General features: G+C 56.6%; 1 protein-coding gene across 1 annotated transcript in view; it reads right to left on the bottom strand.

Annotated features, from left to right (window-relative positions):
* Positions 1-379: 379 nt before the first annotated feature.
* Positions 380-25,074, bottom strand: part of efhc1 (EF-hand domain (C-terminal) containing 1) — a 102,581-nt gene continuing 77,886 nt past the window's right edge. The window contains exons 9-10 of the mRNA XM_070870990.1: positions 3,639-3,792; positions 380-937 (exon numbers count right to left, since the gene is read on the bottom strand). Of these exons, the coding sequence (XP_070727091.1) occupies positions 442-937; positions 3,639-3,792 (650 nt within the window). The 3' untranslated portion in view covers positions 380-441. The remainder of the gene's footprint in view (positions 938-3,638; positions 3,793-25,074) is intronic.

The raw sequence follows: 25,074 nt of genomic DNA on the forward strand, positions 1-25,074 counted from the left end.
GGGGGCACAGCCTCAAAATACGGGGGAGCCAATTTAAAACCGAGTTGAGAAGGAATTTCTTCTCCCAGAGGGTTGTGAATCTGTGGAATTCTCTGCCCAGGGAAGCAGTTGAGGCTAGCTCATTGAATGTATTCAAATCACAGATAGATAGATTTTTAACCAATAAGGGAATTAAGGGTTATGGGGAGCGGGCGGGTAAGTGGAGCTGAGTCCACGGCCAGATCAGCCATGATCTTGTTGAATGGCGGAGCAGGCTCGAGGGGCTAGATGGCCGACTCCTGTTCCTATTTCTTATGTTCTTATCAATCGAAGATCGGCGTCCAAGAATCTGCAGGCGGTGTTTGAAATATCACTTTATTGGGGCTCAGTAACCCTCCCAATGCCAGAGCATCATTCTTCTAATTGACATTGATGGTTAAAGGTCTTGGTTACAAGTTAATCTTAGGGTCCTGCGGGATTGCATTGTGGTGTAGGGATATCTCCCTGGAACTGAGGGGCACGGATATCTCCCTGGTACTGGGGTGTAGGGATATTTCCCTGGTACTGAGGGGTACGGATATCTCCCTGGTACTGTGGTGTAGGGATATCCCCCTGGTACTGGGGTGTAGGGATATCTCCCTGGTACTGAGGGGCACGGATATCTTCCTGGTATTGAGGGGCACGGATATCTCCATGGTACTGAGGGGCACAGATATCTCCCTGGTACTGGGGTGTAGGGATATCTCCCTGGTATTGAGGGGAGCAGATATTTTCCTGGTACTTGGGGGCACAGATCCGTGCAGGCGGAGCACACAGATCTCCGTGTGGGGCCCTGGTATCTCCCTGGTACTGCGCTGCTGATGGTCTTGTGTTGACGAGTTGTCTACATTCCAATGGCACACGGACTTCACCGCCCGACACCGCGGGACTTGGGGCTTGGTCACTGAATGACACAGAGCTGGAGACACAAAAACACAGCGAGAGGTGAGAGGTGTAACCGGTAGGGGGAGAGCGGGGGGGGGGAAGTCATTACAGGCGGTGAGGGGGGCCTCATTACAGGCGGTGAGGGGGGCCTCAATACAGGCGGTGAGGGGGGCCTCATTACGGGCGGTGAGGGGGGCCTCATTACAGGCGGTGAGGGGGGCCTCATTACAGGCGGTGAGGGGGGCCTCATTACAGGCGGTGAGGGGGGCCTCATTACAGGCGGTGAGGGGGGCTCATTACAGGCGGTGAGGGGGGCTCATTACAGGCTGTGAGGGGGGCTCATTACAGGCGGTGAGGGGGGCTCATTACAGGCGGTGAGGGGGGCTCATTACAGGCGGTGAGGGGGGCTCATTACAGGCGGTGAGGGGGGCTCATTACAGGCGGTGATGGGGGCTCATTACAGGCGGTGAGGGGGGCCTCATTACAGGCGGTGAGGGAGCCTCATTACAGGCGGTGAGGGGGGCTCATTACAGGCGGTGAGGGGGGAGTCATTACAGGCGGTGAGGGGGGCTCATTACAGGCGGTGATGGGGGGGCTCATTACAGCTAGTGAGGGGGCTCATTACAGGCGGTGAGGGGGGCCTCATTACAGGCGGTGAGGGGAGCCTCATTACAGGCGGTGAGGGGGCCTCATTACAGGCGGTGAGGGGGGCCTCATTACAGGCGGTGAGGGGGGCTCATTACAGGCGGTGAGGGGGGCCTCATTACAGGCGGTGAGGGGGGCCCATTACTGATAGTGAGGGGGGGGTCATTACTGATAGTGAGAGGGGGTGCAGTATAACTGACGGTGGTGGGGGGCAGTATTACTGACGGGGGGGGCGGTGGCAATATTACTGATGGCGGTGGCAGTATTACTTATGGTGGGGGGGGCACTGGGTTTGGTGGTGGGGGGGCGCTGGGTTTGGGGGGGAGGAGGGGGCGCTGGGTTTGGTGGTGGGGGGGGGGCGATGGGTTTGGTGGGTGGGGGGGGCGCTGGGTTTGGTGGGTGGGGGGCGCTGGGTTTGGTGGGTGGGGGGCGCTGGGTTTGGTGGTGGGGGGGGGGCGATGGGTTTGGTGGTGGGGGGGGCGCTGGGTTTGGTGGGTGGGGGGGGCGCTGGGTTTGGTGGGTGGGGGGGGCGCTGGGTTTGGGGGGGAGGAGGGTGCGCTGGGTTTGGTGGGTGGGGGGGGCGCTGGGTTTGGTGGGTGGGGGGGCGCTGGGTTTGGGGGGTGGGGGGGGGACGCTGGGTTTGGTGGTGGGGGGCGCTGGGTTTGGTGGTGGGGGGGCGCTGGGTTTGGTGGCGGGGGGGCGCTGGGTTTGGGGGGGTGGGGCGATGTGTTTGGGGGGAGGATGGGGCGCTGGGTTTGGGGGGGTGGGGCGATGGGTTTGGGGGGAGAAGGGGGGCGCTGGGTTTGGGGGGAGGAGGGGGGCGCTGGGTTTGGGGGGTGGGGCGCTGCGTTTGGTGGTGGAGGGGGGGGCGCTGGGTTTGGGGGGGTGGGGCGATGTGTTTGGGGGAGGAGGGGGGCACTGGGTTTGGGGGGTGGGGTGATGTGTTTGGGGGGAGGAGGGGGGCACTGGGTTTGAGGGGGGGGCGCTGGGTTTGGGGGGTGGGGCGCTGGGTTTGGGGGGAGGAGGGGGCGCTGGGTTTGGGGGGGTGGGGCGATGGTTTTGGGGGGAGGAGGGGGCGCTGGGTTTGGGGGGGTGGGGCGATGGGTTTGGGGGGGTGGGGCGTAGGGTTTGGGGGGAGGAGGGGGCGCAGGGTTTGGGGGGAGGAGGGGGCGCTGGGTTTGGAGGGGTGGGGCGATGGTTTTGGGGGGAGGAGGGGGTGCTGGGTTTGAGGGGGGGGCGCTGGGTTTGGGGGGTGGGGCGCTGGGTTTTGGGGGAGGAGGGGGCGCTGGGTTTGAGGGGGGGGGCGCTGGGTTTGGGGGGAGGTGGGGGGAGGAGGGGGGCGCTGGGTTTGGGGGGAGGAGGGGGCGCTGGGTTTGGGCGGGTGGGGCGATGGTTTTGGGGGGAGGAGGGGGCGCTGGGTTTGGGGGGAGGAGGGGGCGCTGGGTTTGGGTGTGGGGGGCGCTGGGTTTGGGGGGAGGAGGGGGCGCTGGGTTTGGGGGGTGGGGCGATGGGTTTGGGGGGAGGAGGGGGCGCTGGGTTTGGGGGTGGGGCGCTGGGTTTGAGGGAGGGGGGCGCTGGGTTTGAGTGGGGGGGTGCTGGGTTTGAGGGGGGGGCGATGGGTTTGGGGGGAGGGGGGAGGGGGGGGCGATGGGTTTGGGGAGAGGAGGGGGCGCTGGGTTTGGGGAGAGGAGGGGGCGCTGGGTTTGGGGAGAGGAGGGGGCGCTGGGTTTGGGGAGAGGAGGGGGCGCTGGGTTTGGGGAGAGGAGGGGGCGCTGGGTTTGGGGAGAGGAGGGGGCGCTGGGTTTGGGGAGAGGAGGGGGCGCTGGGTTTGGGGGGAGGAGGGGGCGCTGGGTTTGGGGGGAGGAGGGGGCGCTGGGTTTGGGGGGAGGAGGGGGCGCTGGGTTTGGGGGGAGGAGGGGGCGCTGGGTTTGGGGGGTGGGGCGCTGGGTTTGGGGGGAGGGGGGGGCACTGGGTTTGAGGGGGGGGGGGTGTTTTGGAATGCTGGCCCTGTGCTGAGCCTGAAGATGCTCACTGCCTGTACACAGGTCTGGGAAGGACTGAACCTCGGGGACAATGAGCGAGGGACTCACCGGCCTTTCTGCTCCTCCACCTGCTGCCTCTTCCTCTCCTCGGCCTTCTGCCGGAACGAGCTGAGAGTCTCGGCCGGGAAATCGGGAGCATTTTCCTCCAGGTACTTGTACACAAACTCATCGGCATCAGTGATGATGAAACGGCATCCGAGCACTGCAGAGAGGAACAGCTCGTGTTAGACAGGCTGGGGGCAAAGGGGGAACCAGGTCAGGGATCGCATCGAGAACATACCGAGAGAGAGAGGTCAGTGTGTCCCGAGAGAGAGAGAGAGAGAGAGGTCAGTGTGTCCCGAGAGAGAGAGAGAGGTCAGTGTATCCCGAGAGAGAGAGAGAGAGAGGTCAGTGTGTCCCGAGAGAGAGAGAGAGAGAGGTCAGTGTGTCCCGAGAGAGAGAGAGAGAGAGAGAGGTCAGTGTGTCCCGAGAGAGAGAGAGAGGTCAGTGTGTCCCGAGAGAGAGAGAGAGGTCAGTGTGTCCCGAGAGAGAGAGAGAGGTCAGTGTGTCCCGAGAGAGAGAGAGAGAGGTCAGTGTATCCCGAGAGAGAGGTCAGTGTGTCCCGAGAGATAGCGAGGTCAGTGTGTCCCGAGAGAGAGAGAGGTCAGTGTGTCCCGAGAGAGAGAGGTCAGTGTGTCCCGAGAGAGAGAGGTCAGTGAGTCCCGAGAGAGAGGTCAGTGTGTCCCGAGAGAGAGAGAGAGAGGTCAGTGTGTCCCGAGAGAGAGAGAGAGGTCAGTGTATCCCGAGAGAGAGAGAGAGAGAGGTCAGTGTGTCCCGAGAGAGAAAGAGAGAGAGAGGTCAGTGTGTCCCGAGAGAGAGAGGTCAGTGTGTCCCGAGAGAGAGAGGTCAGTGAGTCCCGAGAGAGAGGTCAGTGTGTCCCGAGAGAGAGAGAGAGAGGTCAGTATGTCCCGAGAGAGAGAGAGGTCAGTGTGTCCCGAGAGAGAGAGAGAGGTCAGTGTGTCCCGAGAGAGAGAGAGAGGTCAGTGTATCCCGAGAGAGAGGTCAGTGTGTCCCGAGAGAGAGCGAGGTCAGTGTGTCCCGAGAGAGAGAGAGGTCAGTGTGTCCCGAGAGAGAGAGGTCAGTGTGTCCCGAGAGAGAGAGGTCAGTGAGTCCCGAGAGAGAGGTCAGTGTGTCCCAAGAGAGAGAGAGAGAGGTCAGTGTGTCCCGAGAGAGAGAGAGGTCAGTGTGTCCCGAGAGAGAGAGAGAGAGGTCAGTGTGTCCCGAGAGAGAGAGGTCAGTGTGTCCTGAGAGAGAGAGGTCAGTGTGTCCTGAGAGAGAGAGGTCAGTGTGTCCCGAGAGAGAGAGAGAGAGGTCACTGTGTCCCGAGAGAGAGGGAGAGGTCAGTGTGTCCCGAGAGAGAGAGAGAGGTCAGTGTATCCCGAGAGAGAGGTCAGTGTGTCCCGAGAGAGAGCGAGGTCAGTGTGTCCCGAGAGAGAGAGAGATGTCAGTGTGTCCTGAGAGAGAGAGGTCAGTGAGTCCCGAGAGAGAGAGAGAGGTCAGTGTGTCCCGAGAGAGAGAGAGAGAGAGAGAGAGGTCAGTGTGTCCCGAGAGAGAGAGGTCAGTGTGTCCTGAGAGAGAGAGAGGTCAGTGTGTCCCGAGAGAGAGAGAGAGAGAGGTCAGTGTGTCCTGAGAGAGAGAGGTCAGTGTGTCCCGAGAGAGAGAGGTCAATGAGTCCCGAGAGAGAGGTCAGTGTGTCCCGAGAGAGAGAGAGGTCAGTGTGTCCCGAGAGAGAGAGGTCAGTGTGTCCTGAGAGAGAGAGAGAGGTCAATGAGTCCCGAGAGAGAGGTCAGTGTGTCCTGAGAGAGAGAGGTCAGTGTGTCCCGAGAGAGAGAGAGGTCAGTGTGTTCCGAGAGAGAGAGAGGTCAGTGTGTCCCGAGAGAGGGAGAGAGAGGTCAGTGTGTCCTGAGAGAGAGGGGTCAGTGTGTCCCGAGAGAGAGAGGTCAGTGAGTCCCGAGAGAGAGAGAGAGGTCAGTGTGTCCCGAGAGAGAGAGAGAGAGGTCAGTGTGTCCTGAGAGAGAGAGAGAGGTCAGTGTGTCCTGAGAGAGAGAGGTCAGTGAGTCCCGAGAGAGAGAGAGAGAGAGGTCAGTGTGTCCCGAGAGAGAGAGGTCTGTGTCCCGAGAGAGAGAGAGAGGTCAATGTGTCGAGAGAGAGAGAGGTCAGTGTGTCCCGAGAGAGAGAGAGAGAGAGGTCAGTGTGTCCCGAGAGAGAGAGAGAGAGAGGTCAGTTTGTCCCGAGAGAGAGTGAGAGAGAGAGGTCAGTGTGTCCCGAGAGAGAGATAGAGAGAGAGAGAAAGAGGTCAGTGTGTCCCGAGAGAGAGAGAGGTCAGTGTGTCCCGAGAGAGAGAGGTCAGTGTGTCCCGAGAGAGAGAGGTCAGTGAGTCCCGAGAGAGAGGTCAGTGTGTCCCGAGAGAGAGAGAGAGAGGTCAGTGTGTCCCGAGAGAGAGAGAGGTCAGTGTGTCCCGAGAGAGAGAGAGAGGTCAGTGTATCCCGAGAGAGAGGTCAGTGTGTCCCGAGAGAGAGCGAGGTCAGTGTGTCCCGAGAGAGAGAGAGGTCAGTGTGTCCCGAGAGAGAGAGGTCAGTGTGTCCCGAGAGAGAGAGGTCAGTGAGTCCCGAGAGAGAGGTCAGTGTGTCCCGAGAGAGAGAGAGAGAGGTCAGTGTGTCCCGAGAGAGAGAGAGGTCAGTGTGTCCCGAGAGAGAGAGAGAGGTCAGTGTGTCCCGAGAGAGAGCGAGGTCAGTGTGTCCCGAGAGAGAGAGAGGTCAGTGTGTCCCGAGAGAAAGAGGTCAGTGTGTCCCGAGAGAGAGAGGTCAGTGAGTCCCGAGAGAGAGGTCAGTGTGTCCCGAGAGAGAGAGAGAGAGGTCAGTGTGTCCCGAGAGAGAGAGAGGTCAGTGTGTCCCGAGAGAGAGAGAGAGAGGTCAGTGTGTCCCGAGAGAGAGAGGTCAGTGTGTCCTGAGAGAGAGAGGTCAGTGTGTACTGAGAGAGAGAGGTCAGTGTGTCCCGAGAGAGAGAGAGAGAGGTCACTGTGTCCCGAGAGAGAGGGAGAGGTCAGTGTGTCCCGAGAGAGAGAGAGAGGTCAGTGTATCCCGAGAGAGAGGTCAGTGTGTCCCGAGAGAGCGAGGTCAGTGTGTCCCGAGAGAGAGAGAGGTCAGTGTGTCCTGAGAGAGAGAGGTCAGTGAGTCCCGAGAGAGAGAGAGAGGTCAGTGTGTCCCGAGAGAGAGAGAGAGAGAGGTCAGTGTGTCCCGAGAGAGAGAGGTCAGTGTGTCCTGAGAGAGAGAGAGGTCAGTGTGAACCCAAGAGAGAGAGGTCAATGAGTCCCGAGAGAGAGGTCAGTGTGTCCCGAGAGAGAGAGAGGTCAGTGTGTCCCGAGAGAGAGAGGTCAGTGTGTCCTGACAGAGAGAGAGAGGTCAATGAGTCCCGAGAGAGAGGTCAGTGTGTCCTGAGAGAGAGAGGTCAGTGTGTCCCGAGAGAGAGAGAGGTCAGTGTGTTCCAAGAGAGAGAGAGGTCAGTGTGTCCCGAGAGAGGGAGAGAGAGGTCAGTGTGTCCTGAGAGAGAGGGGTCAGTGTGTCCCGAGAGAGAGAGGTCAGTGAGTCCCGAGAGAGAGAGAGAGGTCAGTGTGTCCCGAGAGAGAGAGAGAGGTCAGTGTGTCCTGAGAGAGAGGGGTCAGTGTGTCCCGAGAGAGAGAGGTCAGTGAGTCCCGAGAGAGAGAGAGAGAGAGGTCAGTGTGTCCCGAGAGAGAGAGAGAGGTCTGTGTCCCGAGAGAGAGAGAGAGGTCAATGTGTCGAGAGAGAGAGAGAGGTCAGTGTGTCCCGAGAGAGAGAGAGAGAGGTCAGTGTGTCCCGAGAGAGAGAGAGAGGTCAGTGTGTCCCGAGAGAGAGAGAGAGAGGTCAGTGTGTCCCGAGAGAGAGTGAGAGAGAGAGGTCAGTGTGTCCCGAGAGAGAGAGAGAGAGAGAGAGAGAAAGAGGTCAGTGTGTCCCGAGAGAGAGCGAGAGAGGTCAGTGTGTCCCGAGAGAGAGAGAGGTCAGTGTGCCCTGAGAGAGAGAGAGAGGTCAGTGTGTCCCGAGAGAGAGAGGTCAGTGTGTCCCGAGAGAGAGAGAGAGAGAGAGGTCAGTGTGTCCCGAGAGAGAGGGAGAGAGAGAGAGGTCAGTGTGTCCAGAGAGAGAGAGAGATGTCAGTGTATCCCGAGAGAGAGAGAGGTCAATGTGTCCCGCGAGAGAGAGAGAGAGAGAGAGAGAGAGGTCAGTGTGTCCTGAGAGAGAGAGAGAGAGGTCAGTGTGTCCCGAGAGAGAGAGAGAAAGAGGTCAGTGTGTCCCGAGAGAGAGGTCGGTGTGTCCTGAGAGAGAGAGAGAAAGGTCAGTGTGTCCCGAGAGAGAGAGAAAGGTCAGTGTGTCCCGAGAGAGAGAGAGATGTCAGTGTATCCCGAGAGAGAGAGAGGTCAGTGTGTCCCGAGAGAGAGAGAGGTCAGTGTGACCCGAGAGAGAGAGAGAGGTCAGTGTATCCCGAGAGAGAGAGAGTTAGTGTGTCCCGAGAGAGAGAGAGATGTCAGTGTATCCCAAGAGAGAGAGAGGTCAGTGTGTCCCGAGAGAGAGAGAGAGGTCAGTGGGTCCCGAGAGAGAGAGAGAAAGAGAGAGGTCGGTGTGTCCCGCGCGAGAGAGAGAGAGGTCAGTGTGTCCCGAGAGAGAGAGAGAGAGGTCAGTGTGTCCCGAGAGAGAGTGAGAGGGCAGTGTGTCCCGAGAGAGAGAGAGGGCAGTGTGTCCCGAGAGAGAGAGAGAGGTCAGTGTGTCCCGAGAGAGAGAGAGAGGTCAGTGTGTCCCGAGAGAGAGAGAGGGCAGTGTGTCCCGAGAGAGAGAGAGAGAGAGAGAGAGAGGACAGTGTGTCCCAAGAGAGAGAGAGGGCAGTGTGTCCCGAGAGAGAGAGAGAGAGGGAGAGAGGACAGTGTGTCCCGAGAGAGAGGTCAGTGTGTCGCGAGAGAGAGAGAGAGGTCAGTGTGTCCCGAGAGAGAGAGAAATGTCAGTGTATCCCGAGAGAGAGAGAGAGGACAGTGTGTCCCGAGAGAGAGAGAGAGGTCAGTGTGTCCCGAGAGAGAGAGAGAGAGGTCAGTGTGTCCCGAGAGAGAGAGGTCAGTGTGTCCTGAGAGAGAGAGGTCAGTGTGTCCTAAGAGAGAGAGGTCAGTGTGTCCCGAGAGAGAGAGAGAGAGGTCACTGTGTCCCGAGAGAGAGGGAGAGGTCAGTGTGTCCCGATAGAGAGAGAGAGGTCAGTGTATCCCGAGAGAGAGGTCAGTGTGTCCCGAGAGAGAGCGAGGTCAGTGTGTCCCGAGAGAGAGAGAGATCAGTGTGTCCTGAGAGAGAGAGAGAGAGAGGTCAGTGTGTCCCGAGAGAGAGAGAGAGAGAGGTCAGTGTGTCCCGAGAGAGAGAGGTCAGTGTGTCCTGAGAGAGAGAGAGGTCAGTGTGTCCCGAGAGAGAGAGGTCAATGAGTCCCGAGAGAGAGGTCAGTGTGTCCCGAGAGAGAGAGAGGTCAGTGTGTCCCGAGAGAGAGAGGTCAGTGTGTCCTGAGAGAGAGAGAGAGGTCAATGAGTCCCGAGAGAGAGGTCAGTGTGTCCTGAGAGAGAGAGGTCAGTGTGTCCCGAGAGAGAGAGAGGTCAGTGTGTTCCGAGAGAGAGAGAGGTCAGTGTGTCCCGAGAGAGGGAGAGAGAGGTCAGTGTGTCCTGAGAGAGAGGGGTCAGTGTGTCCCGAGAGATAGAGGTCAGTGAGTCCCGAGAGATAGAGAGAGGTCAGTGTGTCCCGAGAGAGAGAGAGAGGTCAGTGTGTCCTGAGAGAGAGGGGTCAGTGTGTCCCGAGAGAGAGAGGTCAGTGAGTCCCGAGAGAGAGAGAGAGGTCAGTGTGTCCCAAGAGAGAGAGAGAGAGGTCAGTGTGTCCCGAGAGAGAGAGAGAGGTCAGTGTGTACTGAGAGAGAGAGGTCAGTGAGTCCCGAGAGAGAGAGAGAGAGAGGTCAGTGTGTCCCGAGAGAGAGAGAGAGGTCTGTGTCCCGAGAGAGAGAGAGAGGTCAATGTGTCGAGAGAGAGAGAGGTCAGTGTGTCCCGAGAGAGAGAGAGAGAGGTCAGTGTGTCCCGAGAGAGAGAGAGAGAGGTCAGTGTGTCCCAAGAGAGAGTGAGAGAGAGAGGTCAGTGTGTCCCGAGAGAGAGAGAGAGAGAGAGAGAGAAAGAGGTCAGTGTGTCCCGAGAGAGAGCGAGAGAGGTCAGTGTGTCCCGAGAGAGAGAGAGGTCAGTGTGTCCTGAGAGAGAGAGAGAGGTCAGTGTGTCCCGAGAGAGAGAGGTCAGTGTGTCCCGAGAGAGAGAGAGAGAGAGGTCAGTGTGTCCCGAGAGAGAGGGAGAGAGAGAGAGGTCAGTGTGTCCCGAGAGAGAGAGAGATGTCAGTGTATCCCGAGAGAGAGAGAGGTCAATGTGTCCCGCGAGAGAGAGAGAGAGAGAGAGAGAGAGGTCAGTGTGTCCTGAGAGAGAGAGAGAGAGGTCAGTGTGTCCCGAGAGAGAGAGAGAAAGAGGTCAGTGTGTCCCGAGAGAGAGGTCGGTGTGTCCTGAGAGAGAGAGAGAAAGGTCAGTGTGTCCCGAGAGAGAGAGAGATGTCAGTGTATCCCGAGAGAGAGAGAGGTCAGTGTATCCCGAGAGAGAGAGAGGTCAGTGTGACCCGAGAGAGAGAGAGAGGTCAGTGTATCCCGAGAGAGAGAGAGTTAGTGTGTCCCGAGAGAGAGAGAGATGTCAGTGTGTCCCGAGAGAGAGAGAGATGTCAGTGTATCCCAAGAGAGAGAGAGGTCAGTGTGTCCCGAGAGAGAGAGAGAGGTCAGTGGGTCCCGAGAGAGAGAGAGAGAAAGAGAGAGGTCGGTGTGTCCCGCGAGAGAGAGAGAGAGGTCAGTGTGTCCCGAGAGAGAGAGAGAGAGGTCAGTGTGTCCCGAGAGAGAGAGAGAGAGGGCAGTGTGTCCCGAGAGAGAGAGAGAGAGGTCAGTGTGTCCCGAGAGAGAGGTCAGTGTGTCCCGAGAGAGAGAGAGGGCAGTGTGTCCCGAGAGAGAGAGAGAGAGAGGACAGTGTGTCCCGAGAGAGAGAGAGGGCAGTGTGTCCCGAGAGAGAGAGAGGACAGTGTGTCCCGAGAGAGAGAGAGAGAGAGGACAGTGTGTCCCGAGAGAGAGAGAGGGCAGTGTGTCCCGAGAGAGAGAGAGAGAGAGAGAGAGAGGACAGTGTGTCCCGAGAGAGAGGTCAGTGTGTCGCGAGAGAGAGAGAGAGGTCAGTGTGTCCCGAGAGAGAGAGAAATGTCAGTGTATCCCGAGAGAGAGAGAGGTCAGTGTGTCCCGAGAGAGAGAGAGATGTCAGTGTATCCCGAGAGAGAGAGAGGTCAGTGGGTCCCGAGAGAGAGAGAGAGAGAGAGAGGACAGTGTGTCCCGAGAGAGAGAGAGGGCAGTGTGTCCCGAGAGAGAGAGAGAGAGAGAGAGAGGACAGTGTGTCCCGAGAGAGAGCGAGAGAGAGAGGTCAATGTGTCCCGAGAGAGAGAGCACAGTGTATCCCGAGAGAGAGAGAGAGGTCAGTGTGTCCCGAGAGAGAGAGGTCAGTGCGTCCCGAGAGAGAGAGAGAGGTCAGTGTATCCCGAGGGAGAGAGAGAGAGGGAGAGGTCAGTGTGTCCCGAGAGAGAGAGTGGGAGAGGTCAGTGTGTCCCGAGAGAGAGAGAGAGAGGTCAGTGTGTCCCGAGAGAGGGAGAGAGAGGTCAGTGTGTCCCGAGAGAGAGAGGTCAGTGTGTCCCGAGAGGGAGAGGTCAGTGTGTCCCAAGAGAGAGAGAGAGAGGTCAGTGTGTCCCGAGAGAGAGAGAGAGAGAGAGGTCAGTGTGTCCCGAGAGAGAGAGAGAGAGAGGTCAGTGTGTCCCAAGAGAGAGAGAGACATCAGTGTGTCCCGAGAGAGAGAGAGTAGTCAGTGTGTCCCGAGAGAGAGAGAGAGAGGTCAGTGTGTTGCGAGAGAGAGGTCAGTGTGTCCCGGGAGAGAGAGAGGTCAGTGTGTCCCGAGAGAGAGAGGTCAGTGTGTCCAGAGAGAGAGAGGTCAGTGTGTCCCGAGAGAGAGAGTGAGAGGTCAGTGTGTCCCGAGAGAGAGAGGTCAGTGTGTCCCGAGAGAGAGAGAGAGAGAGAGGTCAGTGTGTCCCGAGAGAGAGAGAGAGAGAGAGAGAGGTCAGTGTGTCCCGAGAGAGAGAGAGGTCAGTGTGTCCCGGGAGAGAGAGGGATAGATAGAGGTCAGTGTGTCCCGCGAGAGAGAGAGGTCAGTGTCTCCCGAGAGAGACAGAGAGAGAGAGCACAGTGTGTCCCGAGAGAGAGAGGTCAGTGTGTCCCGAGAGAGAGAGAGAGAGAGAGGTCAGTGTGTCCCGAGAGAGAGAGAGAGAGAGTGAGAGGTCAGTGTGTCCCGAGAGAGAGAGGTCAGTGTGTCCCAAGAGAGAGAGAGAGGTCAGTGTGTCCCGAGAGAGAGAGAGGTCAGTGTGTCCCGAGAGAGAGTGAGAGGTCAGCGTGTCCCGAGAGAGAGAGAGAGGTCAGTATGTCCTGAGAGAGAGAGAGGACAGTGTGTCCCGAGAGAGAGGTCAGTGTGTCCCGAGAGAGAGAGAGAGAGGTCAGTGTGTCCTGAGAGAGAGAGAGAGACAGAGAGGTCAGTGTGTCCCGAGAGAGAGAGGTCAGTGTGTCCCGAGAGAGAGAGTGAGGTCAGTGTCCCGAGAGAGAGAGAGAGGTCAGTGTGTCCCGAGAGAGAGAGAGAGAGAGAGGTCAGTGTGTCCCGAGAGAGAGAGAGAGAGAGAGAGGTCAGTGTGTCCCGAGAGAGAGAGGTCAGTGTGTCCCGATAGAGAGAGAGGTCAGTGTGTCCCGAGAGAGAGAGAGGTCAGTGTGTCCCGAGAGAGAGAGGTCAGTGTGTCCTGAGAGAGAGAGGTCAGTGTGTCCCGAGAGAGAGAGGTCAGTGTGTCCCGAGAGAGAGAGAGAGGTCAGTGTGTCCCAAGAGAGAGAGAGAGGTCAGTGTGTCCCGAGAGAGAGAGAGAGAGGTCAGTGTGTCCCAAGAGAGAGAGAGAGGTCAGTGTGTCCCGAGAGAGAGGTCAGTGTGTCCCGAGAGAGAAAGAGAGGTCAGTGTGTCCCGAGAGAGAGAGAGGTCAGTGTGTCCCAAGAGAGAGAGAGAGGTCAGTGTGTCCTGAGAGAGAGGTCAGTGTGTCCTAAGAGAGAGAGGTCAGTGTGTCCCGAGAGAGAGGTCAGTGTGTCCCGAGAGAGAAAGAGAGGTCAGTGTGTCCCGAGAGAGAGAGAGGTCAGTGTGTCCCAAGAGAGAGAGAGAGGTCAGTGTGTCCTGAGAGAGAGGTCAGTGTGTCCTAAGAGAGAGAGGTCAATGAGTCCCGAGAGAGAGAGGTCAGTGTGTCCCGAAAGAGAGATGTCAGTGTGTCCCGAGAGAGAGAGAGGTCAGTGTGTCCCGAGAGAGAGGGAGAGGTCAGTGTGTCCCGAGAGAGAGAGGTCAGTGTGTCCTGAGAGAGAGAGAGAGGTCAGTGTGTCCCGAGAGAGAGGTCAATGAGTCCCGAGAGAGAGAGAGAGAGGTCAGTGTGTCCCGAGAGAGAGAGGTCAGTGTGTCCTGAGAGAGAGAGAGAGAGGTCAGTGTGTCCTGAGAGAGAGGGAGAGGTCAGTGAGTCCCGAGAGAGAGAGAGAGGTCAGTGTGTCCCGAGAGAGAGAGAGAGGTCAGTGTATCCCGAGAGCGAGGTCAGTGTGTCCCGAGAGAGAGAGAGGTCAGTGTGTCCTGAGAGAGAGAGGTCAGTGTGTCCCGAGAGAGAGAGGTCAGTGAGTCCCGAGAGAGAGAGAGGTCAGTGTGTCCCGAGAGAGAGAGGTCAGTGTGTCCCAAGAGAGAGAGGTCAGTGTGTCCCGAGAGAGAGGTCAGTGTGTCCCAAGAGAGAGAGAGAGGTCAGTGTGTCCCGAGAGAGAGGTCAGTGTGTCCCGAGAGAGAAAGAGAGGTCAGTGTGTCCCGAGAGAGAGAGAGGTCAGTGTGTCCCAAGAGAGAGAGAGAGGTCAGTGTGTCCTGAGAGAGAGGTCAGTGTGTCCTAAGAGAGAGAGGTCAGTGTGTCCCGAGAGAGAGGTCAGTGTGTCCCGAGAGAGAAAGAGAGGTCAGTGTGTCCTGAGAGAGAGAGAGGTCAGTGTGTCCCAAGAGAGAGAGAGAGGTCAGTGTGTCCTGAGAGAGAGGTCTGTGTGTCCTAAGAGAGAGAGGTCAATGAGTCCCGAGAGAGAGAGGTCAGTGTGTCCCGAGAGAGAGATGTCAGTGTGTCCCGAGAGAGAGAGAGGTCAGTGTGTCCCGAGAGAGAGGGAGAGGTCAGTGTGTCCCGAGAGAGAGAGGTCAGTGTGTCCTGAGAGAGAGAGAGAGGTCAGTGTGTCCCGAGAGAGAGAGGTCAATGAGTCCCGAGAGAGAGAGAGAGAGAGGTCAGTGTGTCCCGAGAGAGAGAGGTCAGTGTGTCCTGAGAGAGAGAGAGAGAGGTCAGTGTGTCCTGAGAGAGAGGGAGAGGTCAGTGAGTCCCGAGAGAGAGAGAGAGGTCAGTGTGTCCCGAGAGAGAGAGAGGTCAGTGTATCCCGAGAGCGAGGTCAGTGTGTCCCGAGAGAGAGAGAGGTCAGTGTGTCCTGAGAGAGAGAGGTCAGTGTGTCCCGAGAGAGAGAGGTCAGTGAGTCCCGAGAGCGAGGTCAGTGTGTCCCGAGAGAGAGAGAGAGAGAGAGAGAGAGAGGTCAGTGTGTCCCGAGAGAGAGAGAGGTCAGTGTGTCCCGAGAGAGAGAGAGAGAGGTCAGTGTGTCCCGAGAGAGAGAGAGAGGTCAGTGTGTCCTGAGAGAGAGAGGTCAGTGAGTCCCGAGAGAGAGAGAGAGAGGTCAGTGTGTCCCGAGAGAGAGAGAGGAGAGGTCAGTGTGTCCCGAGAGAGAGAGAGGTCAGTGTGTCCTGAGAGAGAGATGTCAGTGTGTCCCGAGAGAGAGAGAGAGAGAGGTCACTGTGTCCCGAGAGAGAGGGAGAGGTCATTGTGTCCCGAGAGAGAGAGAGAGGTCAGTGTATCCCGAGAGAGCCGTCAGTGTATCCCGAGAGAGAGGTCAGTGTGTCCCGAGAGAGAGCGAGGTCAGTGTGTCCCGAGAGAGAGAGAGAGTCAGTGTGTCCTGAGAGAGAGAGGTCAGTGTGTCCCGAGAGAGAGAGGTCAGTGAGTCCCGGAGAGAGAGAGAGAGTCAGTGTGTCCCGAGAGAGAGGTCAGTGTGTCCCGAGAGAGAGAGGTCAGTGTGTCCTGAGAGAGAGAGAGGTCAGTGTGTCCCGAGAGAGAGAGGTCAATGAGTCCCGAGAGAGAGGTCAGTGTGTCCCGAGAGAGAGAGAGGTCAGTGTGTCCCAAGAGAGAGAGAGAGAGGTCAGTGTGTCCCGAGAGAGAGAGGTCAGCGTGTCCTGAGAGAGAGAGGTCAGTGTGTCCCGAGATAGAGAGAGAGAGGTCAGTGTATCCCGAGAGAGAGAGGTCAGTGTGTTCCGAGAGAGAGAGAGGTCAGTGTGTCCCGAGAGAGAGGTCAGTGTGTCCTGAGAGAGAGAGGTCAGTGTGTCCCGAGAGAGAGAGGTCAGTGAGTCCCGAGAGAGAGAGGTCAGTGTGTCCCGAGAGAGAGAGAGAGAGGTCAGTGTGTCCCGAGAGAGAGAGAGAGTGGTCAGTGTGTCCCGAGAGAGAGAGAGAGGTCAGTGTGTCCTGAGAGAGAGAGGTCAGTGTGTCCCGAGAGAGAGAGAGGTCAGTGAATCCCGAGAGAGAGAGGGAGAGGTCAGTGTGTCCCGAGAGAGAGAGGTCTGTGTCCCGAGAGAGAGAGGTCAGTGTGTCCTGAGAGAGAGAGAGGTCAGTGTGTCCTGAGAGAGAGAGAGGTCAATGTGTCCCGAGAGAGAGAGAGATCAGTGTGTCCCGAGAGAGAGAGAGAGAGGTCTGTGTCCCGAGAGAGAGAGAGAGATCAGTGTGTCCCGAGAGAGAGAGAGGTCAATGTGTCGAGAGAGAGAGAAAGCACAGTGTGTCCCGAGAGAGAGAGAGAGGTCAGTGTGTCCCGAGAGAGAGAGAGAGAGGTCAGTGTGTCCCGAGAGAGAGAGAGAGAGAGAGAGAGGTCAGTGTGTCCCGAGAGAGAGTGAGAGAGAGAGGTCAGTGTGTCCCGAGAGAGAGAGAGAGAGAGAGAGAGAGAGAGAGAGAAAGAGGTCAGTGTGTCTCGAGAGAGAGCGAGAGAGGTCAGTGTGTCCCGAGAGAGAGAGAGAGAGGTCAGTGTGTCCTGAGAGAGAGAGAGAGGTCAGTGTGTCCCGAGAGAGAGAGGTCAGTGTGTCCCGAGAGAGAGGGAGAGAGGTCAGTGTGTCCCAAGAGAGAGAGAGAGAGAGAGAGGTCAGTGTGTCCCGACAGAGAGAGAGAGAGGTCAGTGTGTCCCGACAGAGAGAGAGAGAGAGGTCAGTGTGTCCCGAGAGAGAGGGAGAGAGGTCATTGTGTCCCAAGAGAGAGAGAGGTCAGTGTGTCCCGACAGAGAGAGAGAGAGAGAGAGGTCAATGTATCCTGAGAGTGAGAGAGAGAGAGAGGTCAATGTGTCCCGCGAGAGAGAGAGAGAGAGAGAGAGAGAGAGAGAGGTCAGTGTGTCCCGAGAGAGAGGTCAGTGTGTCCTGAGAGAGAGAGAGAGAGGTCAATGTGTCCCGAGAGAGAGAGAGAAAGAGAGAGGTCATTGTGTTCCGAGAGAGAGAGAGATCAGTGTGTCCCGAGAGAGAGAGAGAGGTCAGTGTGTCCTGAGAGAGAGGTCAGTGATTCCCGAGAGAGAGAGAGAGGTCAGTGTGTCCCGAGAGAGAGAGAGAGAGGTCAGTGTGTCCCGAGAGAGAGAGAGGTCAGTGTGTCCTGAGAGAGAGAGAGGTCAGTGTGTCCCGAGAGAGAGAGAGAGAGAGATGTCAGTGTATCCCGAGAGAGAGAGAGGTCAGTGTGTCCCGAGAGAGAGAGAGAGGTCAGTGGGTCCCGAGAGAGAGAGAGAAAGAGAGAGGTCATTGTGTTCCGAGAGAGAGAGAGATCAGTGTGTCCCGAGAGAGAGAGAGAGGTCAGTGTGTCCTGAGAGAGAGGTCAGTGATTCCCGAGAGAGAGAGAGAGGTCAGTGTGTCCCGAGAGAGAGAGAGAGAGGTCAGTGTGTCCCGAGAGAGAGAGAGGTCAGTGTGTCCTGAGAGAGAGATGTCAGTGTGTCCCGAGAGAGAGAGAGAGAGGTCACTGTGTCCCGAGAGAGAGGGAGAGGTCAGTGTGTCCCGAAAGAGAGAGAGAGGTCAGTGTATCCCGAGAGAGAGGTCAGTGTGTCCCGAGAGAGAGCGAGGTCAGTGTGTCCCGAGAGAGAGAGAGGTCAGTGTGTTCTGAGAGAGAGAGTCAGTGTGTCCCGAGAGAGGTCAGTGAGTCCCGAGAGAGAGAGAGAGGTCAGTGTGTCCCGAGAGAGAGAGAGAGAGAGGTCACTGTGTCCCGAGAGAGAGGGAGAGGTCAGTGTGTCCCGAAAGAGAGAGAGAGGTCAGTGTATCCCGAGAGAGAGGTCAGTGTATCCCGAGAGAGAGGTCAGTGTGTCCCGAGAGAGAGCGAGGTCAGTGTGTCCCGAGAGAGAGAGAGGTCAGTGTGTTCTGAGAGAGAGAGTCAGTGTGTCCCGAGAGAGGTCAGTGAGTCCCGAGAGAGAGAGAGAGGTCAGTGTGTCCCGAGAGAGAGAGAGAGAGGTCAGTGTGTCCCGAGAGAGAGAGGTCAGTGTGTCCTGAGAGAGAGAGAGGTCAGTGTGTCCCGAGAGAGAGAGGTCAATGAGTCCCGAGAGAGAGGTCAGTGTGTCCCGAGAGAGAGAGAGGTCAGTGTGTCCCAAGAGAGAGAGAGAGAGGTCAGTGTGTCCCGAGAGAGAGAGGTCAGTGTGTCCTGAGAGAGAGAGGTCAGTGTGTCCCGAGATCGAGAGAGAGAGGTCAGTGTATCCTGAGAGAGAGAGGTCAGTGTGTTCCGAGAGAGAGAGAGGTCAGTGTGTCCAGAGAGAGAGAGAGAGGTCAGTGTGTCCTGAGAGAGAGAGGTCAGTGTGTCCCGAGAGAGAGAGGTCAGTGAGTCCCGAGAGAGAGAGAGAGGTCAGTGTGTCCCGAGAGAGAGAGAGAGAGGTCAGTGTGTCCCGAGAGAGAGAGAGAGAGGTCAGTGTGTCCCGAGAGAGAGAGAGAGGTCAGTGTGTCCTGAGAGAGAGAGGTCAGTGTGTCCCGAGAGAGAGAGGTCAGTGAGTCCCGAGAGAGAGAGGGAGAGGTCAGTGTGTCCCGAGAGAGAGAGAGAGATCTGTGTCCCGAGAGAGAGAGGTCAGTGTGTCCTGAGAGAGAGAGAGGTCAATGTGTCCCGAGAGAGAGAGAGATCAGTGTGTCCCGAGAGAGAGAGAGGTCAATGTGTCGAGAGAGAGAGAAAGCACAGTGTGTCCCGAGAGAGAGAGAGAGGTCAGTGTGTCCCGAGAGAGAGGTCAGTGTGTCCCGAGAGAGAGAGAGAGAGAGAGGTCAGTGTGTCCCGAGAGAGAGTGAGAGAGAGAGGTCAGTGTGTCCCGAGAGAGAGAGAGAGAGAGAAAGAGGTCAGTGTGTCCCGAGAGAGAGCGAGAGAGGTCAGTGTGTCCCGAGAGAGAGAGAGAGAGGTCAGTGTGTCCTGAGAGAGAGAGAGAGGTCAGTGTGTCCCGAGAGAGAGAGGTCAGTGTGTCCCGAGAGAGAGGTCAGTGTGTCCTGAGAGAGAGAGAGAGAGGTCAGTGTGTCCCGAGAGAGAGCGAGAGAGGTCAGTGTGTCCTGAGAGAGAGAGAGAGGTCAGTGTGTCCCGAGAGAGAGAGAGGTCAGTGTGTCCCGACAGAGAGAGAGAGAGAGAGAGAGAGAGAGAGAGAGAGGTCAATGTATCCTGAGAGTGAGAGAGAGAGAGGTCAATGTGTCCCGCGAGAGAGAGAGAGAGAGAGAGAGAGAGGTCAGTGTGTCCCGAGAGAGAGAGAGAGAGGTCAGTGTGTCCCGAGAGAGAGAGAGAGGTCAGTGTGTCCTGAGAGAGAGAGGTCAGTGTGTCCCGAGAGAGAGAGGTCAGTGAGTCCCGAGAGAGAGAGGGAGAGGTCAGTGTGTCCCGAGAGAGAGAGAGAGATCTGTGTCCCGAGAGAGAGAGGTCAGTGTGTCCTGAGAGAGAGAGAGGTCAATGTGTCCCGAGAGAGAGAGAGATCAGTGTGTCCCGAGAGAGAGAGAGGTCAATGTGTCGAGAGAGAGAGAAAGCACAGTGTGTCCCGAGAGAGAGAGAGAGGTCAGTGTGTCCCGAGAGAGAGGTCAGTGTGTCCCGAGAGAGAGAGAGAGAGAGAGGTCAGTGTGTCCCGAGAGAGAGTGAGAGAGAGAGGTCAGTGTGTCCCGAGAGAGAGAGAGAGAGAGAAAGAGGTCAGTGTGTCCCGAGAGAGAGCGAGAGAGGTCAGTGTGTCCCGAGAGAGAGAGAGAGAGGTCAGTGTGTCCTGAGAGAGAGAGAGAGGTCAGTGTGTCCCGAGAGAGAGAGGTCAGTGTGTCCCGAGAGAGAGGTCAGTGTGTCCTGAGAGAGAGAGAGAGAGGTCAGTGTGTCCCGAGAGAGAGCGAGAGAGGTCAGTGTGTCCTGAGAGAGAGAGAGAGGTCAGTGTGTCCCGAGAGAGAGAGAGGTCAGTGTGTCCCGACAGAGAGAGAGAGAGAGAGAGAGAGAGAGAGAGGTCAATGTATCCTGAGAGTGAGAGAGAGAGAGGTCAATGTGTCCCGCGAGAGAGAGAGAGAGAGAGAGAGAGAGAGAGAGGTCAGTGTGTCCCGAGAGAGAGGTCAGTGTGTCCTGAGAGAGAGAGAGAGAGGTCAGTGTGTCCCGAGAGAGAGCGAGAGAGGTCAGTGTGTCCTGAGAGAGAGAGAGAGGTCAGTGTGTCCTGAGAGAGAGAGGTCAGTGTGTCCCGAGAGAGAGGGAGAGAGGTCAGTGTGTCCCAAGAGAGAGAGAGAGAGAGAGGTCAGTGTGTCCCGACAGAGAGAGAGAGAGAGAGGTCAGTGTGTCCCGACAGAGAGAGAGAGAGAGGTCAGTGTGTCCCAAGAGAGAGAGAGGTCAGTGTGTCCCGACAGAGAGAGAGAGAGAGAGGTCAATGTATCCTGAGAGTGAGAGAGAGAGAGAGAGGTCAATGTGTCCCGCGAGAGAGAGAGAGAGAGAGAGAGAGAGAGAGGTCAGTGTGTCCCGAGAGAGAGGTCAGTGTGTCCTGAGAGAGAGAGAGAGAGGTCAGTGTGTCCCGAGAGAGAGAGAGAAAGAGGTCAGTGTGTCCCGAGAGAGAGGTCGGTGTGTCCTGAGAGAGAGAGAGAGAGGTCAGTGTGTCCCGAGAGAGAGAGAGAGGTCAGTGTGTCCCGAGAGAGAGAGAGGGCAGTGTGTCCCGAGAGAGAGAGAGAGAGAGAGAGGACAGTGTGTCCCGAGAGAGAGCGAGAGAGAGAGAGAGAGAGAGAGGTCAATGTGTCCCGAGAGAGAGAGCACAGTGTGTCCCGAGAGAGAGGGCTGTGTATCCCGAGAGAGAGAGAGAGGTCAGTGTGTCCCGAGAGAGAGAGAGAGAGGTCAGTGTGTCCCGAGAGAGAGAGAGAGAGAGGTCAGTGTGTCCCGAGAGAGTGAGAGAGAGGTCAGTGCGTCCCGAGAGAGAGATCAGTGTGTCCCGAGAGAGAGAGAGGGAGAGGTCAGTGTGTCCCGAGAGAGAGAGAGAGAGGTCAGTGTGTCCCAAGAGAGAGAGAGAGAGGTCAGTGTGTCCCGAGAGAGAGAGAGAGAGAGAGAGAGAGAGGTCAGTGTGTCCCGAGAGAGAGAGAGAGAGAGAGGTCAGTGTATCCCGAGAGAGAGAGAGAGAGAGAGGTCAGTGTGTCCCGAGAGAGAGAGAGAGTTCAGTGTGTCCCGCGAGAGAGAGAGAGAGAGAGAGAGAGGTCAGTGTGTCCCGAGAGAGAGAGAGACGTCAGTGTGTCCCGGGAGAGAGAGAGAGAGAGAGAGAGAGAGAGACAGACAGACAGACAGAGGCCAGTGTGTCCCGAGAAAGAGAGAGCACAGTGTGTCCTGAGAGAGAGAGAGAGAGGTCAGTGTGTCCCGAGAGAGAGAGAGAGGTCAGTGTGTCCCGAGAGAGAGGTCAGTGTGTCCCGGGAGAGAGAGAGGTCAGTGTGTCCCGAGAGAGAGAGAGGTCAGTGTGTCCCGCGAGAGAGAGAGAGAGAGAGGTCAGTGTGTCCCGGGAGAGAGAGAGAGAGAGAGAGAGTGAGAGAGAGAGAGACAGAGGTCAGTGTGTCCCGAGAGAGAGAGAGCACAGTGTGTCCTGAGAGAGAGAGAGAGAGGTCAGTGTGTCCCGAGAGAGAGAGAGCACAGTGTGTCCTGAGAGAGAGAGAGAGAGGTCAGTGTGTCCCGAGAGAGAGGTTAGTGTGTCCCGAGAGAGAGGTCAGTGTGTCCCGGGAGAGAGAGAGGTCAGTGTGTCCCGAGAGAGAGAGAGGTCAGTGTGTCCCGAGAGAGAGAGGTCAGTGTGTCCCGAGAGAGAGAGAGAGAGTGAGAGGTCAGTGTGTCCCGAGAGAGAGAGAGGTCAGTGTGTCCCGAGAGAGAGAGAGAGAGAGAGGTCAGTGCGTCCCGAGAGAGAGAGAGAGAGAGGTCAGTGTGTCCCGAGAGAGAGAGGTCAGTGTGTCCCGGGAGAGAGAGGGAGAGATAGAGGTCAGTGTGTCCCGCGAGAGAGAGAGAGCAGTGTGTCCCGAGAGAGAGAGGTCAGTGTGTCCCGAGAGAGACAGAGGGAGAGAGCACAGTGTGTCCCGAGAGAGAGAGGTCAGTGTGTCCCGAGAGAGAGAGAGAGGTCAGTGTGTCCCGAGAGAGAGAGAGGTCAGTGTGTCCCGAGAGAGAGAGAGCACAGTGTGTCCCGAGAGAGAAAGGTCAGTGTGTCCCGAGAGAGAGAGAGAGTGAGAGGTCAGTGTGTCTCGAGAGAGAGAGAGATCAGTGTGTCCCAAGAGAGAGAGAGAGGTCAGTGTGTCCCGAGAGAGAGAGAGGTCAGTGTCTCCCGAGAGAGAGTGAGAGGTCAGTGTGTCCCGAGAGAGAGCGAGAGAGAGAGAGAGGTCAGTATGTCCCGAGAGAGAGAGGACAGTGTGTCCCGAGAGAGAGGTCAGTGTGTCCCGAGAGAGAGAGAGAGAGGTCAGTGTGTCCCGAGAGAGAGAGAGAGAGAGAGAGGTCAGTGTGTCCCGAGAGAGAGAGAGAGACAGAGAGGTCAGTGTGTCCCGAGAGAGAGAGGTCAGTGTGTCCCGAGAGAGAGAGAGAGAGAGAGAGGTCAGTGTGTCCCGAGAGAGAGAGAGAGGTCAGTGTCCCGAGAGAGAGGTCAGTGTGACCCGAGAGAGAGGTCAGTGTCTCCCGAGAGAGAGAGAGAGAGAGAGGTCAGTGTGTCCCGAGAGAGAGGTCAGTGTGTCCCGAGAGAGAGAGAGAGAGGTCAGTGTGTCCCGAGAGAGAGAGAGGTCAGTGTGTCCCGAGAGAGAGAGAGGTCAGTGTGTCCCGAGAGAGAGAGGTCAGTGTGTCCCGAGAGAGAGAGGTCAGTGTGTCACGAGAGAGAGAGAGAGAGGTCAGTGTGTCCCGAGAGAGAGAGAGAGAGGTCAGTGTGTCCCGAGAGAGAGAGAGAGAGAGAGGTCAGTGTGTCCCGAGAGAGAGAGAGAGAGAGAGAGAGAGAGAGAGAGAGGTCAGTGTGTCCCGAGAGAGAGAGAGAGGTCAGTGTGTCCCGAGAGAGAGTTCAGTGTGTCCTGAGAGAGAGGTCAGTGTGTCCCGAGAGAGAGGTCAGTGTGTCCCGAGAGAGAGAGAGAGAGAGAGAGGTCAGTGTGTCGCGAGAGATAGAGAGAGAGAGGTCAGTGCGTCCCGAGAGAGAGAGAGAGAGAGAGAGAGAGGTCAGTGTGTCCCGAGAGAGAGAGAGAGGTCAGTGTGTCCCGAGAGAGAGAGAGAGGTCAGTGTGTCCCGAGAGAGAGAGAGGTCAGTGTGTCACGAGAGAGATGTCAGTGTGTCGCGAGAGAGAGAGAGGTCAGTGTGTCCCGAGAGAGAGAGAGAGAGGTCAGTGTGTCCTGAGAGAGGGAGGTCAGTGTGTCCCGGGAGAGAGAGGTCAGTGAGTCCCGAGAGAGAGAGAGAGGTCAGTGTGTCCCGAGAGAGAGGTCAGTGTGTCCCGAGTGAGAGAGCGAGAGAGAGGTCAGTGTGTCCCGCGAGAGAGAGGTCAGTGTGTCCCGAGAGTGAGAGAGGTCAGTGTGTCCCGAGAGAGAGAGAGAGAGAGGTCAGTGTGTCCCGAGAGAAATGTCAGTGTGTCCCGAGAGAGAGAGTGAGAGAGAGGTCAGTGTGTCCCGAGAGAGAGGTCAGTGTGTCCCGAGAGAGAGAGAGGTCAGTGTGTCCCGAGAGAGAGAGAGGTCAGTGTGTCCCGAGAGAGAGAGAGGTCAGTGTGTCCCGAGAGAGAGAGAGGTCAGTGTGTCCCGAGAGAGAGAGAGGTCAGTGTGTCCCGAGAGAGAGAGAGGTCAGTGTGTCCCGAGAGAGAGAGAGGTCAGTGTGTCCCGAGAGAGAGAGAGGTCAGTGTGTCCCGAGAGAGAGATTTGAACATCAGAAATAGGAGCAGGATTGGCCCATTCGGCCCCTCGAGCCTGCTCCGACATGGAATACGAACACGGCTGATCTGCTCTCGGCCCCAACTCCACTTCCCTGCCCACTCCCCATAACGCTTGATTCCCTTATCGTACAAAAATCTGTCTATCTCCTTAACATACAGGGTAGGATAAAAGAAAAAAGGGAGACTTATGACAGATACCGAGGGCTAAATACCTCAGAATCTCCAGAGGAGTAGAGAAAGTGCAGGGGTGAAATGAAAAAGGATATTAGAAAAGCAAAGAGAGAGCAGGGATAATTCTTGGCAAGTAAAATCAGGGAAAACTCAAAGATGGTTTATAAATATATTAAGAGCAAGAGGATAACTGAAGAAAGAGTGGGGCTTATGAGAGACCATGAGGGTAATGTGTGTGTGGAGGCAGAAGATGTGGGTATGGTTCTTAATGAATGCATTGCATCTGTTTTCACAAAAGAGAGGGGCGATGCAGACAGTACTATCGGGGAGGAGTGTGAAATATTAGAGGAAGGAGGTATTAAGGGCTTAGCAGCTTTGAAAGTGGGTAAATCCCCCAGAACCGAATGAAATGTATCCCAGGCTGTTAAGAGAAGCAAAACAGAAAATAGCAGAGGCTCTGACCATCATTTTCCAGTCCTCTCTGACTACAGGTGTGGTGCCAGAGGACTGGAGGACAGCTAACGTTGTACCTTTGTTTAAATAGAGAGAAAGGGATAGACCGAGTAATTACAGGCCAGTCAGCCTAACCTCAGTGGTGGGAAAATTATTGGAAAAATTCCTGAGGGACAGGATAAATCTTCATTTAGAAAGACATGGATTAATCAAGGACAGTCAGCACGGATTTGTTCAGGGAAGGTTGTGTCTGATTAACTTGGTTGAATTTTTTGAGGAGGTAACCAGGAGGGTCGATGAGGGCAGTGTGTATGATGCAGTGTATATGGATTTGAGCAAAGTTTTTGATAAGGTTCCACATGGCAGACTGGTCACAAGTTAAAGCCCATGGGATCCAGGGCAAAGTGGCAAGTTGGATCCAAAATTGTCTCAGAGGCAGGAAGCAAAGGGTTGATGGGTATTTATATGAATGCAAGACTGTTTCCAGTGGGGTTCCAAAGGGCTCGGTGCTGGGTCCCTAGCTTTTTGTGATATATATATCAATGATCTAGACTTGAATATAGGGAGTATGAGTAAGAAGTTTGCAGATGATATTAAAATCGGTTGTGTGATTGATAAAGCTGCGGACTGCAGGAAGATATCAATCAACTGGTCAGGTGGGCAGAACAGTGGCAAATGGAATTTAATTCTGTTATGTTCAGAATAACTCCATAAGACTGTGTACTGTAAACTCCAACGGATGTGACCTTAGTCTCTTTAATACAACTCCAGAGTGCCTAAGCAGCATGGCAGACAACCTTTTATACTCCCTTGCACAAGGTGTGCAGGTGACCCTTGGGCCTCCAACAGTTGCGCTCTCTGGTGGCAAGTCTTACACTATTATAAAGATTACATACAAAACATCCCCCCCACACCCCCCACCCCTCCCCCCAAAGTCTCCGCTACAAGTTATTTACAAGTTGAGGCGATCCGGGGCTCTGTGTTCCCGGGTTGATCGCCTGAGGTGAAGTCCTGGCCTGGGTGAGTGGGTCGGATCATTGCTGCCCTGCAGTGTGGCTGGTCTGATCGGACTGTCGGGCATGGTGGGTTCATCCTCGAGGTTGACCCCGAGGTCGATTGCTGGTTGGCTGTGTGTAGGTGGATCAATGATGGTAATGTCCTCTTCAAACTGTTCTTGGTTGTCAGTGAACCGCAGTTTGGTCTGATCCAAGTGCTTTCTGCACGTTTGTCCATTCACAAGTTTGACAACAAACACTCTATT

The sequence above is a fragment of the Pristiophorus japonicus genome, unplaced genomic scaffold, assembly GCF_044704955.1.
Source record: "Pristiophorus japonicus isolate sPriJap1 unplaced genomic scaffold, sPriJap1.hap1 HAP1_SCAFFOLD_204, whole genome shotgun sequence".
NCBI lineage: Eukaryota > Metazoa > Chordata > Chondrichthyes > Pristiophoridae > Pristiophorus > Pristiophorus japonicus.